The sequence below is a fragment of the Abramis brama genome (assembly GCF_963993115.1).
Source record: "Abramis brama genome assembly, chromosome: 5".
Lineage (NCBI taxonomy): Eukaryota > Metazoa > Chordata > Actinopteri > Cypriniformes > Leuciscidae > Abramis > Abramis brama.
In genome coordinates, this window is record NC_139967.1 from 16097612 (window position 1) to 16114932 (window position 17321).

General features: G+C 36.8%; 2 protein-coding genes across 4 annotated transcripts; one reads left to right on the plus strand and one right to left on the minus strand.

Moving 5' to 3' along the window:
- Window positions 1-1455: 1455 nt before the first annotated feature.
- Window positions 1456-11364, plus strand: tmem150aa (transmembrane protein 150Aa). The gene is made up of 8 exons (XM_084115288.1): window positions 1456-1556; window positions 6024-6269; window positions 6422-6469; window positions 6549-6635; window positions 6728-6795; window positions 7855-7982; window positions 8531-8708; window positions 10432-11364. Exons 2-8 carry the CDS (start codon window positions 6205-6207, stop codon window positions 10728-10730), a joined length of 873 nt encoding a protein of 290 aa, XP_083971414.1. The 5' UTR covers window positions 1456-1556; window positions 6024-6204; the 3' UTR covers window positions 10731-11364.
- A 2027-nt stretch (window positions 11365-13391) lies between these two features.
- Window positions 13392-16960, minus strand: rnf181 (ring finger protein 181). 3 transcript variants are annotated; one of them, XM_084115297.1, is made up of 7 exons: window positions 16881-16958; window positions 16346-16397; window positions 16166-16263; window positions 15360-15493; window positions 15016-15131; window positions 14475-14549; window positions 13392-14104 (listed from the first exon to the last, which is right to left on the minus strand). In XM_084115297.1, exons 3-7 carry the CDS (start codon window positions 16249-16251, stop codon window positions 14045-14047), a joined length of 471 nt encoding a protein of 156 aa, XP_083971423.1. In that variant the 5' UTR covers window positions 16252-16263; window positions 16346-16397; window positions 16881-16958; the 3' UTR covers window positions 13392-14044. The 3 variants fall into 3 exon arrangements, with proteins under 3 accessions (XP_083971423.1, XP_083971424.1, XP_083971425.1); XM_084115298.1 differs by lacking the exon at window positions 16346-16397 and having other exon boundaries at window positions 16881-16960; XM_084115299.1 differs by lacking the exon at window positions 16166-16263 and having other exon boundaries at window positions 16317-16397; window positions 16881-16949.
- Between the last annotated feature and the right edge of the window lie 361 nt (window positions 16961-17321).

Here is a 17321-nt window from a genome sequence, read left to right on the forward strand (position 1 = left end):
ACCAGTATTGTTTTCTGTATATATAAATGATTTGCCAAATGTTAGTCAAAAAGTCCATTTCCAAATGTATGCTGATGATGCGGTTATTTTTACACCTGCTAAAAGCACAGAGGAAGCATCATCCATCCTCACATCAGCACTAGAGAATATACAGCATTGGCTTTACATTATTGAACAAAAAGAAAACTGTTGCTATGATGTTCACAATAAAATCCATAAAACTGGAGCGGTCCAATGTGTTCCTGAACTTGGCATTGTAGAAGAGTTCAAGTACCTCGGGGTCACACTGGACCCAACACTCTCATTTAAAAAACACATCAAACTTACAGCGAACACAATCAAATTCAATCTACATAACTTTAAACAAATCAGACCATCAATGACAATTACTTCTGCTAAACTGTTCCTACATTCAATGATATTTTCACACATAGATTACTGCATCACAACCTGGCACAATTTTAAAAAAATATTTTGAAATGTTATTCAAAAAATCTATAAAAATATTTGATCAAAAGCCACTGTCATTCCATCAGTGTAATATTTTGGAAAAATACAATATGCTCAATTTTGAAAATTGTATTCATTTAAAAAATAGCTGTTTAATTTATAAAGTTTTTCACGGACTAGCCCCACGTCCACTTTCTACATACATTAAACCAAGGACTGACAGAGGTCTTTGCACTAGAGCCTCACTTAGAGGAGACCTAGAGATCCCACACAGAAAAACAACCTTTGGACAAACTGTTCTGTCTATCACAGGAAGTCATTTTTGGAACAGCCTCCCAACAAACATTAGAGAATGTCCCACTTATTGCACATTTAAAAAGCATCTTAAACAGTTTCTTAAAAGTTCCCAGTTATGTCCTCATTTTGACTAATTTTATTGCTGTAATGTAATTTCTCTGAATGCGTGTCAATGTGTTCTTGACTGATACTGTATATTGTTTGTCATATTATTCTTTTGTGTTGTTGTCTTCCTGCCTCAGGACTACAGATGAAAATTAGCCTTTATGCTATAATATGGCTCATTTACAGTCTTTACAGGAGTGTAAGATTGTTCATATGTGCACTGTCCCGAATAAATAAACAAATAAATAAATTTAAAATATCAAACATTTTTTTAAACAAATTGTATTTTAAAAAAAAGTGGATAATGCTGCAAAGTTTCAAATTAGTCCGGTTTATCAATATAATATAAATATATAATATTATTGTATGTATTTTATTTAACGAAGTACGTTAAATTAAGGCAAGCATTTTTTTTTTAAATGAACCTCTTCATAGCGCTGTTGTGCCTTTGAACGTCGCTGTATTACCCTTTATCAGTCTTGACGGGTTTTTTTTTTTTTTTTGAGCCCCTCGTTCGCCGTACATTGGCATTGTGGGTAAAGTAGTCATCTGAAAATTGCGACACCTTGTAACGCATTCTTATCCAATCGACAAATAACTACAATTACAGTGAGGCGCGAGGAACGGGTTTAGTAACAGTGCCTTATCTTAAAGCAACAACCACGGTTGAGTGAGGTTGGAAGCAGGGAGTAGCAGGACTTGAGGTATGTTATTATTAATGTATTATTTGCTTGTTAAACATAAACAATTTACGGATATTTCCAGCAGAACTCTGAATAATTTCTTTAACTCACTTATTACAAGCAGTAAGGAATTTGCTTCTCTGGCGCCAGCAATCTTTTCAAGGATTTGGTGGACTCTATGGCTGTCTCAAAACCGAGTGAGCTGCCTACCTAGACAGCATTTTGGGAAATCTCTGCCGCGTTCGAATGTTTTCCCAAAATGCTGTCCAAGAAGGCAGCTCAATCGGTTTCGAAACAAAATCTATGTTAGCTTCATTGCTAGTTAACGGAATTGCTATCTGGGAACTGAGACAGTCAGTCAGTTCATATTTAGAACGAACCAGAAAAGATGCACACTATGTTTGATTGCTCAAAAGATACCGTGAGATCAATGAAGGTCGCCTGTATGACACTTTAGTTTGTAATGCAAATGAGTGACATGAAGTCATCCGGATATTCACCTGCCTGAGTTGTTGATGTCAACATCAGTAACAGTCTTTTATGTGCTGATGCTTGTAATCTAACGTTATATCCTAAAGTAAGGTTTAGATTTTCTGATTACACATATGCTTGAAAACCTTGTAGGCCGACTGTCTAGACATCATTGTAGTAGTCATCATCATACCAAAGGTCATTTGTGGGCTACCACTTATCAGTATTGCTTTCCAGCCTGGTTTTAAGGCAGCATCATGTGGCAGTCATGTGGAGAATTCCAGTACAGCTTAAGTTTTTATAGTTCACTGCAGCATAGACACTCCGACTGCAGGATATGACTCTGGACTATTGCTCTTTGTTACAAAATCAATGGGCCAAAAGGGCAAGTGGAAATAAGCTCTAAAAACCCTGAGTTTGACATTACCATTTGTGCATGAACATTGGCTGCTCAAGTAAACATGACATCAAACTCGATTCTCTCCTTTCTTAAAGTCAGCATGAAATGGAAATTCTCCCTATTTTCTAATTGCAAACTATTGATCTTATTGTGAATGATTCATTCATGCATGTGTTGCTTTTTATTTTTTTTATTTGATCTCGTAATTTTAAATCATAATGTCATAACCTGATCTTCCAGTGAAACGACAGACGCCTCTCTATGCGGCACTTCCGGCGGCATCTCCAGCAGCAGCCAGGGACTTTTCCGCCAGCTGCCGCGGTTTATAACACCTGACCACAGTGACCAGTTACATAATTCAGCGTAGTATTTTTTACTGTAAAAACTACATGTGAAAAAAGAAATAGCATTATATCTAGGATCTATAGCCTATTTATATGTATGTAGCAGCCTATGCACGATTTATCATTAACAGATTGGATCGTGACAAGGACACGACCTTATGCCTAATGATTCCGCTGTCTATTAAACCTTTTAATCACGATCGCATCCGAATTTTTAAACATGCTTTCGCGCGCTGCCAGAGAAAACATCGCTCATGTAAACTATGTCTGAAACAACTTCACAAACAGTGTGTTCAACCTCAATGTATTGCAATTTCTGAGTTGCAAACATCAAATAATAACAAAAGTACTGGGGTAAAAGTTTATATTGCAGCATCCGCGATCAAAATGAGTAAGTGATTTCAGTGAGTGTTGAAATGTATTTGATATTGAATCATTCAGACTCAATAAGAGATTCGTTCAAAAATGATGGAAGAAAGTCTTTATTTATTAATTTCAGACGATTTTTTTTTACATAGGCTAATTAATTCGTTTATCATTTATAACCTTTTAGACTTTTTTTTTAGACTAATTTATAAAAAATAAAAAAAAAGAGTGGCCTGTATAATATATCTGCCAGCACCGTTTCTAATATTAAAACATTCAATCTTAAGCCTGGAACACACCAAGCCGACGCCGACGAACTAGCGCTGATGAAAGCCGACTGTGTTGTCGCCTCGCGTCGGGGTAAAAAGCTGCACTTGAACACACCGAGAGAACTACAGCCGACTGTCAGCTAGAATGCGCGTTCTGCGCCTGCGTGTAAATGAGACAACTGTCTATTTCTGCAGATATATTCGTCTATATTCGTTATTCAAAAAGGGAAACCGACGCTGCGGCTGCAGATACACAAACGGTAAACAAAGCAGTGCGTGCTTAACCTACCGTTTTGAATATCAATCCTGCTAAACACTTTCTTTATTCCACTCCTCTCGTGTTAATATTGAAATATTCGCCAAGGAACACTCAGGTAAGATGACGTAACATTAGAACAGCCTTCTATCTGTACCGTTTTGACTTTGCTCGCTGTTTTGCTATTATTCTCGTGCACTGACTCATTCACTAAGCTGAACAGCCAATCAGAGTTCCCTCTTTCACCACGGCCCGACGCCGATTCAACATGTCGAATCGGCCGTTACAAAGCCGACGAGGACCAATTTCAGCCGACGGTGCGGAACACACTGAGAAGATATAGTCGGCCGACGCACGGAAACTGCCCGACGGCCGACCGTCGGCTTGGTGTGTTCCAGGCTTTACAGACTAGGTGAAGCAAGGATTTGGGACAATATAATGCAGTAGGGCAGGCTATTCTGAAATGTTTTCTTATTTTAAAGACATAGCGCATATATATATATATACAGACAATTATGCCAAAATGCCAGTTATGTCAAGTATCAGTATCAGTGATACTGGCCTTTATTCATACAAAAGATGCTATTAAACAAATATTTAAAATATAATGTCTTTAAGTTGTTTCTACACCTACATTAATTTGGAGAGTAACTGTGAAATTATTACAACATAAAAATATTTAAAAATTGCGATTAATTACAGAAATCATTTTTATCGATTGACAGCACTAATATATATATATAGAGAGAATTATTACATTATTATAATAATGTAATGCTTATTAGTTATTATTTGTAGTTTCAATATTATGAGTTGCTACAACATAGGCTGCAGTAATGCTATACAGTAATGCTACAGTCACCTATAATGGTCATGCTTTAAAGGGGTGGTATAAAGCCCTGTATATGAAGTTTTAGCTCAAAATACCTCACAGATATTTTTATATAGCATGTTAAAATTTTACATGATTTTTGGTGATAGTTCACCAAAAAATTTAAAAATAAAAAAAAAACGCACCATTTTTGTGTCTGTCCCTTTAAATGCAAATGAGCTGCTGCTCCCAGCACACGGAGCTACAACAGCTTGTGTCCTTTTACCTCACACAGACATGCACTGAAAATTTCGGAAATGTTTAGCCTTTTATGTTCAAATCAGAGTCAGACAAAGATGGAGAGAGTCAAGAAGTGACAACATGTAGACAACATTTCTGAATGGTTAGTCGATGAATTTATGTAGCTGATGTGTAGTTATCTTCTAGTCATTGATTAGCATATTCTGTCTTGATAATCTATAAATCGTGTTCCAGGGACAGGGTTTATGTAAATTTTAGGGTTAGTGATGTCACTAACCCGGGAGGAAGCTTGTGTAGTCTATTTAAAGCTATTTAAAGCTATTTCTTTAAAAGAAAATATCTTCCTTTTCTTTGAACTTTGAGCGTTATAACTTTGCAGATGTTGTTTATGCTCCAACAGCAACATTACACACTTACTAAAGTTAGAAAGGTGAAATTATGATCAACCACCCCTTTAAACACTGAGAATAGCATTTGAAATCTACTATTTAATACACTGCATTTTTTAAATAAATAAAAAATCAGCCTACATGTAGAATACGTGCTTTATTACTTTCATCTGCGCTGAAACATAACTGTGATAATGATTCAGAAGTTGTCATCATCACACACGTCACTTGATTTACTGGCAGCTGGCTGAGAAAGTCTGTGGCTTCTGGAGATGCCACTGGAAGTGGGTGCCGCTGTACCGGCAGGTGCCAGTCCCTGGCTGCTGGAGATGCCTCTGTATCGGCAGACAGTCCCTGGCTGCTGGAGATGCCGCCGGAAGTGCCATTGCGAGATGCCGATGCCGCATTTTGCGCTAGCCCTTACTGTCATCTAGTCTGCTTAAACCCGCCTCTTTCTTACAATCCACTGCAAGCTCACAATCAGATCTGCCATCCTTCCAATCAACAACCAGATTGAACCAAAACCCCGCTCTGCAGTTTTTTTTGGATAACTTTTTTGATTATTTGTTGCACTCACAATAAAAGATCTGTGGCTACTTCATTTCATCACAACTTTAATGCACATTCCTGGTCTTACTGTTAATGACTTAATGCTGCTACACATTATTCCATTCTTTTAATAATGTTTAGCCTAATCAAATTGTAATAACTTGCTCCACCCTGAAAGTTATTTGCTTTACTGATGTCTACCTATAGTCTCTCTCTGCAAAATGTCACGTTATAGATGTGAAACGAATTGCGAATTCTGTCATGGCTTTTAAAGTTGTCTGTTAAGGTGTTTATTTTAATGAACGAATTGATCATTTGATCTAAGTCTCTCTCCTATATTTACCTGCTTTGTTTCCAAAAACACTGCTTCAGGCCTGGATTTGGCAGCCGGAAAGAAGGGGCAAGCGTGGCATCCCTCTCCTCCTCTCATGTCCCCTCCCTGTGTGTCCTTGCATGTCAGTGCCCCCTCGTCATCCCCCCCTTGTCTCACCCCTCCAGTCCACTGTGTTCCTCCCCCTCATGCTTGGGACAGACTGGCCTCACCGTCAGACCAATGACTGCCTGGATCATACTGCCTGTCAGCCTGGCTGCCTTCTGTATCACTGGGATATGGATAGTGTGAGTAAAATATGATGTCACCCTTAAAAGCTGTTCGTTATTGTTTGTCACATCAAATAGTTCCATATACTAGTACAATAGTACATATACTACTATAATAGTTTAATTGCAAACATATACAATAATATAGTGATGTTTTGCTCTGTCCTCAGATACGCTATGGCTGTAATGAACCACCATGTTTGCCCTGTCGAAAACTGGTAAGTTGGGCTTATTTCGGTCAGTTTATTTAGAGTATTTGATATTTGTCATTTGATCGTCAATGCTATTATTTTAAAGGTCGTACAATGTGACATGCACAGTGGAAACAGCCAAGCCGGGCTTCCAGAAAACATGCTGCACCATTCAAGACATCCCCCTCATTAGGTTGCCTTTATTTTGAGCTCTTCCTCTTTATTTCGAGTCTGCATTTATTTCCAGTGTGATCTAACAATGTCTTTGTCTTCACTTTGATTCAGTAAATGTGGATCTTACCCTCCCGAGAGCTGTCTGTTCAGTCTCATTGGTAATGTGGGAGCTTTTATGGGTAAGACCGCTTGTTCTCATATTTTCACACGTTCTACACCAGCAGTGACATATCGAATAACAGAGAACAAAGCATGAATGGAAGCATTCAGCACACTTGCATTTAATGCTTTTTGAGTCCCAGTGGCAGAGGTGCCGCAAAGACGGATCCCTGCATGAGAGGACACGCTACTTATTGCATCATAACGAATGAATGTTTTCCTGTGTCGGTTCATTTGTGGTTTATTGATATGTTGATATGATTAGGGGTTTGATTGTCCTTATCTTGTTGAAGGTTGGCTGTCATCTGCTTCTATTTGTGTTGTTGTGATATGAAATCAGAGGTGTGTTATTACACACTTTTACACAACACACCACAACACGTAAGATATCAAGACCTTTCTAAATAGAAGTTAAAAACCATAAGAATTGTGTAGGCAAGTACAGCTAAAAAGTAATATAAAATCTAAATTAAGTGGTTCCCAAAAAGTATTTGGATACTAAAATGTATGAATGGCTTTAGTATTATATGACAAAATATCAAATCAAGTTACATTAATTTGAAATATATAGCACACACTTCAGGTTTCTAACATACACTACCATTTTAAAGCTTGGGGTTTGGAAGATTTTTGACGTTTTGTGAAAGACGTCTCTACAATGCTGTGTTTATTTGATTAAAAATTCAGTAAAAACTAAATTATTATGATTTAAAATAACTGTTTTCTGTTTTGAAACAGTAGAAAGCTAGAATAGAAAGCTCAAAAGAACAGCATTTACTTTAAATAGGAATCTTTTGTAACATTATAAATACAGCTTATTTTGATCAATGTAATGTATCATTGCTGAATAAAAGTAGTGGACTATCAGTAAAGTTCTAGCATCATTTGTTCGTAGTTGCTACTACTTGATTTGATATTTCTAATGCAATGAGGTTTTTAATATCCTAATAGTATAAAAAATATATATTGAAAATATTGGCAGAGCAAAGAAAAGAAAACTATGCTCTACACTATGGAAGAAATATAAACAAAATAAAATGTGACGTGATCTGAGTGTTTCTGTTTTCTTTTTATTGAAGTGGCGTTGGTGTGTTTGCTACGGTACGCTCAGATCATCGAGCACCGGAACCATTGCTGGCTCAACACCAGCGGACTTGTGTCTGGATGTACTAATGCTGTAGGACTAGTCATGGTGGGCAACTTCCAGGTCAGTCACACAATTCTGCCTAAACACTGTTTGGTTGACACATTTATCTCATAGCAGACTGATAGTAGAACATTATTAAACCTTGACTTTATTGTCATGCCCCAGTCACCATTCACATACCAAAAATGGTATTGTGCTTTTGTTCTTGTGTTAGTGCTTTATGAGAAGATATTAAGGGCTGACTCTTCACCTTCAGTCTTTTCATGGGCCGTACATTCACTGCATCAGACGGATGCATTGATCAGCATCAGAGTGTTTCAGAGAGGCTTATGTTCTCAAAGTGATTAGTATTGATCAATGCATGCAACAGTCGCATTCTTCAAAATGGATTTTAGAGGGCATTTCAGTCCCTCATCTTTAACAGCACTTCCATCCATATGCTGAGCGTGCAATAGGCAAGTTTCTTGTTGCAGAAAGACATATCAGACATGTCAATGGTTTCTGTCCACCAAGTTAGATGTCACACAAGTGTGTCTGTTTTCAATGTTCAATGTTCAAATGCTTTGATTTATTATTATTTGAATAACACTGCACTGCTTTTCGACTAGGTGGACCATGCAAAAACACTTCACTATGTAGGTGCAGGTGCCGCCTTCCCAGCAGGCATTCTGTTCGTGTGTTTGCAATGTTTGCTGACCTACCGGGTGGCTGTCACCTCTCTGGACTACTGGATGGCTCACGTGCGTGTAGCACTGGCTACTGGTGCTCTCATCACACTGGTTCTTAGTATCCTTCCTTGTTGAGTGTGACTGGAAAATGATGAATACGTGTGTCTTCATAATTTGTCTTGAGATGGATTGCTTTAACTTGTTTGTCTTGTTTATTTAGACCGTATTACCTGTGTAATTTGAGAGCTATTGTCATTTCTTCATTCTCATATCATTCCAAACCTGACGTGTTTCTGAGGAATTGTACTGGTCGCTCTATTCCATGCAATGAGTGCATGTTGGGGATAGTTGGCTCTTAAAGGGATAGTTCACCAAAAAATTTAATTCTGGCATTTACTCCCCCTCATTCTCGTTCTTTATCTCTATGACTTTCTGTCTTCTGTGGAACATAAAAGAAGATATTTTGAGAAATGGCTGTTTTTTTTGTTTTGTTTTTTTTGTATGTGTAATGGAAGTCAGTGGTAACCACCAAAACTGTTTGGGTACCAACATTCTTCAAAACATCTTTTGTGTCCTGCAGAAGAAAGAAGGAAAGATTTGGTGAGTAAATGAGACTTAAAATTTTTGGGCGAACTATCCCTTTAAGCTTCAAAAAGGACACAAAGGCATCATAAAGCTATCATAAAAGTGCTCTATATGATTTGTGCAATATGTTCCAAGTATTCTAAAGTCATACAATTGTTTTGTGTGAGGAACAGACATATATGAAGTTATGTACTGACAATATTTTCCTCCAGAGAGCTATTTACCTCTGTGAGTCAGTGAGTTGAACTCGAGGAACAGATGAGTGAAAAGTCTAGTTTTATGAACTGATTCAGCAGAAAAGATCCCACTCAAAAGAATGTTTGTTTCACCTCATAATTTTTAATAATATCATAACTCGATCTTCAGGTGAAATGACAGACTTCTTAATCTGCTTAAACTCCGCCCCTTTCACATAATCGCAAGCTTGCATTCATATCTGCCTCCATCCTATCAACAAGCGGATAGAACCAAGACCACGCCCTACATTTTTTTTTTTTCGATAATCTTTTGCACTTAGATGTATGTAATAATACGGAAGAAAATATCTATCGCTACTTTCATATCATTACTTTAATTTTGTCCTGTTCCTCACACAGAGCTATTATAGCCTCAGAAGATTTGCAGTATAGTGCACAAGTTATATGAACTAGTTTTATAATACATTTATAGTTCGCAAGATTCTCATTCACTGTAATTGCATGGAAAAGAACAACATTCTTCAAAAATACAGCTTTTGTGTTCTTCAAATAAGTTATACAGGAATGCAACAACACGAGGGGGAGTAAATGATGGCAGAAATGCCATTTTTGAACTATACCATTTAGCATCAGTCGTTTTAAATAATTAACGCCGCAATCAGGGCAAGGAAAGCTGTGCTTTTATTTGTTTGTCCTCCTGCTGAGGTTCTGGTCACGATCATTAAGCCCCTGACTCGTATTATAGTGGAGGTGTAATCTAATTGCTTCAGTGTAAATGTCGGCATGGAGACGGATGATCCCAGCTGGAGTCTCCCGGCCTTCCTGCTTTATTGCTACTGTGTTCGTCAATGATTTATGAATAGTTTTTTCCCCAACCGGAGGAAAAAGGGGGGCTAAAGGGTTGTTGGGTAATGTAACTGAGAGCAGCTAATTAACCAGTGTCTCCATAAATAATCCATGGCTTTCCACACTAAAGTTAATTCCATCGAGACCAGCTGTGCCTTCAGCTCACACAAATATAAGCTTGAAACGGTTTGAATCCTTGACGGTCCCTCTCAGGTGGAATATTCTTCATCCACGAGAGCTTTGTTTTACAACATGCGGCGGCCATCTGTGAGTGGGTCTTCACTGTAATCATCCTCGTGTTCTACGGGACTTTCACCTACGAGTTCGGCACGGTCACAACCGAGACCATGTTGGCCGGCCTCCAGCGGAACCTCTCGCACGGGCCCGGTGTCATGATCGGAGACGACATCCCAACAGGCGCCCTGGGAAGCAGCAAGGGTTTGAAATCTCCAGGGGGAAGCAGCACCTCCACTCATTTGAACTGCACTCATGAGAACATCGCAATGCTTTAAACGCATCGGAACACAGGCAGTCACATACTGGCAGATGGGATGCCTCACGACGGTGCTCTCTACATTAAAGACCACGCTTGGGCCGAGATTAAAGTGATTCGGAGGAACCGTCCAGTCTGAGTCGAGGCAGGTTAAGAGTTGATCGGGTTTACACGCGTGACTGTTGTATATTGAGTTTTGTCTAGATTTGTCTTTTTTCATCTTGTTTTTGCCTTGCGAGAAGCTTCTGTTGGGTTGTTTGTGGATGAGAATGAGCATTTTTCTAAAGATAAAGACAGAAGGGGGATTTTAGCTCCACTTTAAAGTTTAAGGTTATTGGAAGCACAGATCCAATGGTTTGTCATGTTACTTTGCTGTCGCTTGAACTGTTCCACTGGGTGATGGGGTCAATTTTTACTGTACTTGCACAAATGTTTCAGGGTTATCTTGCTTCTGTTTGCCCACCCTTACTGTTGCAAATGGATGATTTGCACGTAACACAACGAATGAACTTGTAGTTTTAAGTTCTTTTCACTTTTATTCGGGATTGCAGACTATCAGGAACCGAGTATTATTATCAGTTTTGAAATCGTGAATGTCTAAGGTATGGATCGAACTATAGCCATTTGAGTACCTGTTATTTTGGAATTAGTAGAAAAATACATTTAAATTCTAATCGAATTTGTTAAATGAAGTCGTATTCACCCATTTTTGTAATGGTGGCCTTTTTAATGATGCTGTGGGTAGGATAAATGTTTTGTCATGCTGGGGTTGCTTTTGTCCTGTTTATTCTTTTACGGGATGGTTTTTGTTTTTCATTTCGAGCAGGAGTTAGTAATGTAAGGTGACACCAGCTCTAACCTTGCCTTCCTGATCAGTTGAAAAGTTGTAGATTAAGTATATTCGCATTGACTGTACGTTTTATATATACAGTATATATATTTTTTAAATAATATTTCTTTATATATTTTTGTTTTCTCTGTCAAGGGTCATGAAAACCACTCCAAAAATGCCACATCCATTCAGCGTTTTACATTGTGATTTTGCTTACATATCTTTGCTGATTGTTTTGCGTAGTTTTGTGATCCACACTGACATAACTAATCAAACTGGTGTGAAAAGTGATATTTTACGTTATCAGCACATCGGTTTTTGTTTTTCTCCGCTGCCAAAGGATTCATTTTATTTAGCTAAATATGTACCATATGCCTTTGATTCATTTACCTTTTTTTTTTTTTTTTTTGTGTATTAGGACACATAGCCACTGAGAAAATGACAGTACTGCAATATTATCACCTTCTGAAGCGATTATATGAATGACATTGACTGGTCTCCAGGCTGGAACCTAGGAAACCGTGTTTGAACTTTCTGAGGGTTGAGTGGTTATGGTGGCCTTAACGTTACTGTCGTATTTGTTTGATGTTTCCAATTCAGACTGTCAATCAAATGGTCTGAATTGTTTTTAAAGTAACTCCAGATTTTATTGTGCTTTAATGTTTAAATTTCACACAGAAATGTGCCAGTTACTGTCTCTGTTTGTTTGCTGCCCTTCAATGGGACAGACAAGTTTCATGCCAATGATTAGACTGTAAATTTAGAGGTGGTCTCTAGGCATCATACATGTTTATCTCTGTTGACTCTTCTATTATTGGAGAGCTATTTGAAATATTGTTTCTCGCTCTTCGCATGCAAGGGAAGATTCACAGGGCTGCACTGTACAACTGAAACCATCCATAAAATATCATTTTTAAAGGTTTTTTCTTTTTTTACATTGCTATCTCCACAATTTATTATTTGGTCATTACACAATACACTCAACTCAAACCAAACTGCAGTTACATAACGGGTCAAATGTAATTTAAACAAAAACAAAAGGGAATAAAATCTTGACGAATATAAAGCATGTTTAAATGAGCTTATAAACCTTAAGTCAATGTTGATGTCATTTCTCATTGCTTTTTTTTTTGCCATATCATTTGGTATAAATTACATGCAATATTTGCCAATGCATATAGTGCATATTATATTATCTGAATAATAGGTTAGTCATTTATAGGTCACCTAAGAGCAAAAGGTTGTGTAAGAATCGTTTCTTGTTTCTTAGACTTGGTCAAATACTTAAAAATCACATGGGAAAATTGTTGGATATTTTCATTGAATTTTGTTGCCAACTTTTACGATGTATCTGTGATCGTGAGACAATGTTTGTAAGAGCCTAATATATAGGATTGAGGATCCCACACTTTAAAAACTGAGGACTATGTGAATCTCCTCACATGAAAATGATGGAAATATGTGTTTTTGCTTGACGATGTTTATTTCTTGGATGTTTCATGAATTGCAGCTGTTCTCTAGATAGAAGTTATTTTTCTGATGCCTTTAAACAATGTAATCAAAGTATTTTTTATCAACACAATGCATCTGTGGAGAACGGAACAAAGACTTGAGGATCACACTCCAAAATCGAAATAAAAATAATGCAAAGATTATTTTTATTTGATAAATTACTTATGTAAATAAGTAAGATTTATGTATAATTTCAATGATTTTCTTTGACGAGAGATTTATATTGAATAATTACCAAAACATCTTATGGAAAATAAACAAGTGTATCTGTACTTCTGTCTGTGATCATTCAAAGATAAATTCTTCTACACCCTTGAACTAATAATACACACAATGTTTAAAGTAGCTCACTTTTTATTTTAAAAATATGGAAAAGATTATTTGACTAATGAATTTTTCTGCTCCAACATTAGTAATTTACAATAGTCATTACAAGTCTGTGTCAGCAAGGTTGAGTCATTACCATAATTGTACATAAACACAGCTAAAATTCACACATTTTCCATGAGGTAGAGTTCTACCGTATTCCTAAGGAGGGTTTAATTTACTGACTGGAAAGAGGACAATGTAAAGTCCACTGATCAAGTCATGGCTACAGTGATCATTGTCATTAACTATGGCATTCATTGCTTATTATCAGCACAATAAAATGTATTCAGCATTTTATTCAGCAAGAAATCTCTTCAGGAAGCAAAATTAATGAATATAAGATCATGAAGCAAACAAATTACAATAAAAAAAATTGCTTTAAAACATTTAATAAAATCAGAAATGTGTGTATAAGGCTACATTAGAGTTTCATACAAACAGTTTTCAGTGCATAGCCATACAAAATCAACCTTAAAAGGGATAACAATAAAATAGTTTTTTCAAGTACAAGCAAACAAAATAATTTCAAAGCGTGGTCCCTGCGCAGTAAACTCGCTTCCAACAAACTGAAAGTTGAACTCATATATTTGTAGTTGTATCAAGTTTTTGAGATGTTGAGATCATGTGTACATGGCTCCATGTAGATCCTCTAATCTGTGTTCTCTTTGTCTTCTCCGTTCCTGTAAAAAAAAAAAAAAAAAACTAAATGCTTGGGTATATTCTTAAAGTGTTCATTCATAGTAAAGAAAAACACCATGAATAAGTTGCAGAATTATTTAACAATAGTTATAACAATAACTGTGCATGACTTTGAACAGAAAATGTCTCGGGTTACTGGCATAACCTGAAGTGAGGGAATGTGACGTTGCAATAGCCAATGGCGTTCAAGCATGCAAATCTGGTGGGCAACTCTTCCTATAACACACACTGAACAGCATTTCCTCACAATCTTTCCACTGAATGAGCCAGTCACAACAAAAAACCTGAGCATAAGTAACATGGCATGAATGCAACGTCTCGTTCCCTCATTTCAGGAAACCGAGGTCTTACCTTATCTTTTTTGAATTCCTCATAGTCTGGATTGTCAGTGGGTAGTTCAAGTCGACACAAGGGACATGAATTGGTCTGTAATGTTATGTAGAAACATTAAATATTATCAATGTACAATTCAAAAGTTTGGGGTCGGTAATATTTTTTTATAAAAAGTCTCTGCATTTATTTGATCAAAAATACAGTACAAACTGTTAAAACAACTGTTTTCTGTTTTAAAATATTTTAAAATGTAATTCAAAGCCAAGCTGAATTTTCAGCAGCCATTACTCTAGTATTCAGTGTCACATGATCCTTCGGAAATAATCCTAATATGTGGATTTCTTAGCATTGTAAATGTTGAAAACAGCTGTGCTGCTTAATATTTTTGTGGATATATAATATAGATTTCAAATAATTTACAGCATTTATTTGAAATACGATTTTTTTTTTAAACAACGTAAAAGTTTTACCGTCACTTTTATGACTTTCTGGCCCCAAACTTTTGAATGGTAGTGTATTTACTTCTGGATCATACAGAAGATTGAACCAGTAAACATACCTTACTGAGCCAAGGCAGGATGCATCCTGTGTGGAATAGATGTTTACAGGGCATCTCTCTCACAGTCTCTTCCTCCTCGAACTCCAGTAAACACACCGGACACTTCAGTCCTTTATCTGTCAAATGAAGAAAGAGCTTGAGGAAAGTTCAAGAAGAATGACTCCATGGATTTAAGACCCTTGAATTCAATCAATAGCCACAACACAAGGAGATATCTATCTGCAGTTATTACCAATTTACCTCCAGCTGTGCCATAATGTATTCTTTTAATGTGAAGTTTGTACATGATTATGAATGAGCAGGGAATACCTGCTTGTTCAGGGGATACCTGCTTGTTCTTTTACCTGCTTGTTCAGGGGATATTATGACCACAGGGAGACTTTGAACCACAGCTTTTGCTGCAGGAGGGGGGAGACGCTGGTCCCAATCCGACAAATCAAATGAACCTGAGTCTATGTCAAGACCCTGCATCAGAGACCTATAGCCGCAAAGATTTTGAAATGGTTAGCTCTATCATTACATAATAATACTGCACAATTTAGTACCTACCTATAGTACCGTTCAAAGTTTGGGGTCAGTAAGTTTATTAATGTTTTAGAAAGTCCATTTACACACCAAGGCTGCATATATTATGAAATTATTAAGACTTAAAATAGCTGTTTTCTAATTTAATATATTTTCAAATGTAATTTATTCCTGTGATGGCAAAGCTGAATGTTTCAGCATAATTACTCCAGTCTTCAGTGTCACATGATCCTTCAGAAATCATTCTAATATGCTTTTTCAAAGTTGAAAACAGTTGCAGCTTAAAATGTTTGTGGAAATTGTGATACATTTGTTTCAAGATCCTTTGATGAATAGACAGTTCAAAAGAACAGCATTTATTTGAAATATTTTGTAACATTATAAATGTATTTACTGTCACTTTTGATCAATTTAATGAATCGTTGCTACATAAAAAAAATATATTTTTTTTTATCTTACTGACTGCAAACTTTTGAACGTAATGTATATACATCTATACACTGAAAAGAAACTGAGCCCATTGGCGAGCCGTTTAGGGCTAAATATCGGTCTAGTTTATAACGTGTTAGCTAACCATATTTCTGATGTTTTTATCTCCTCCAGATGGCACTGTCGTGTTAGTTACCTCGCCAGCTCCAGCAGGGCGTTCTGTCGGTACTGTTCTTCTGGGTTCGTGGGCTCACAGTCATGCTCATCAAAATACGAGGCCATTTTCTGCTTCACCTGATGAACACATAGGCCATTTGAATGACATTTACCGGTGGGGCGGTGCTTACCTTAAGGTTCAGGATGTTCAGAAGCTTACAGTGAGGTTGCTAACGTTAGTTCACTCTCACACAGTAGCAGTAGACCAGGAACTGGACAGAGGAGAATTTATATAACTATTCTTACAACATATTTTAATATTTTTTAAAACCAATGTTACCCATCTCTGGTTATGAGAATTATTTTACGATGATCTTATTATATTTACTACATTTAAACGGTTTACTATGCGAGAACAACCATGGTAAATTGTAAGATAGCCTCTCTCTCTCTCTCTCTCTCTCTCTCTCTCTCTCTCTCTCTCTCTCTCTCTTCAGACTGACAGACAAAGAGACATCAGATTATGTGGACATAAAAAAGTACTGCTTGGATTTCATTATTTCAGAGATCTAAGTGTTTCTAAAGACACAAGCTGCTGACAACTAAGTTAACGTTATAACAATAACACTGCTAGCTGGTTAGCATAATAATTCAAAGTAAATCTAATTTATCAAACATCACTGAGTCTCAAAAAGTATGTAATAACATTATTCGTTTAAAAGTGTAAAAAATATAATAAATTAAATTCGACCTACTGTTTTGTAATCATCAGGAATGGAAACTTGTTTCACTGCACTGTCAGCGCGGACAACAACTCTCGCGATATTTGCGAGATGACGGGAGTTGCCAGATTGTGGTTAAAAAATCCCCAAGCTGTTTCATTTTATGAATGTTAACCAAGATGTACGAATTCGATGTATTTGTCTGGTAATTATATACATGTTTTCATTTATTTAAAAACATAGCAATACATGTATACATCTAATAAAAAATGCAATGCATTGCATTGCAAACAAACATAAAATAAATCTCAAGTTCCTAGTCCGATAGGCAGTTAGTGGGTGTGTGTGGTTGCCATGACACAGAGGCGCATGGATGTGTTCATGTCAACCAATTTCTGCTGTACGAGCCAGTTTCTAGAGAAAACTAGTAGTGGAAATACGTTGACGTAAGTGTAAAAACTTTTTTTTTTTTTT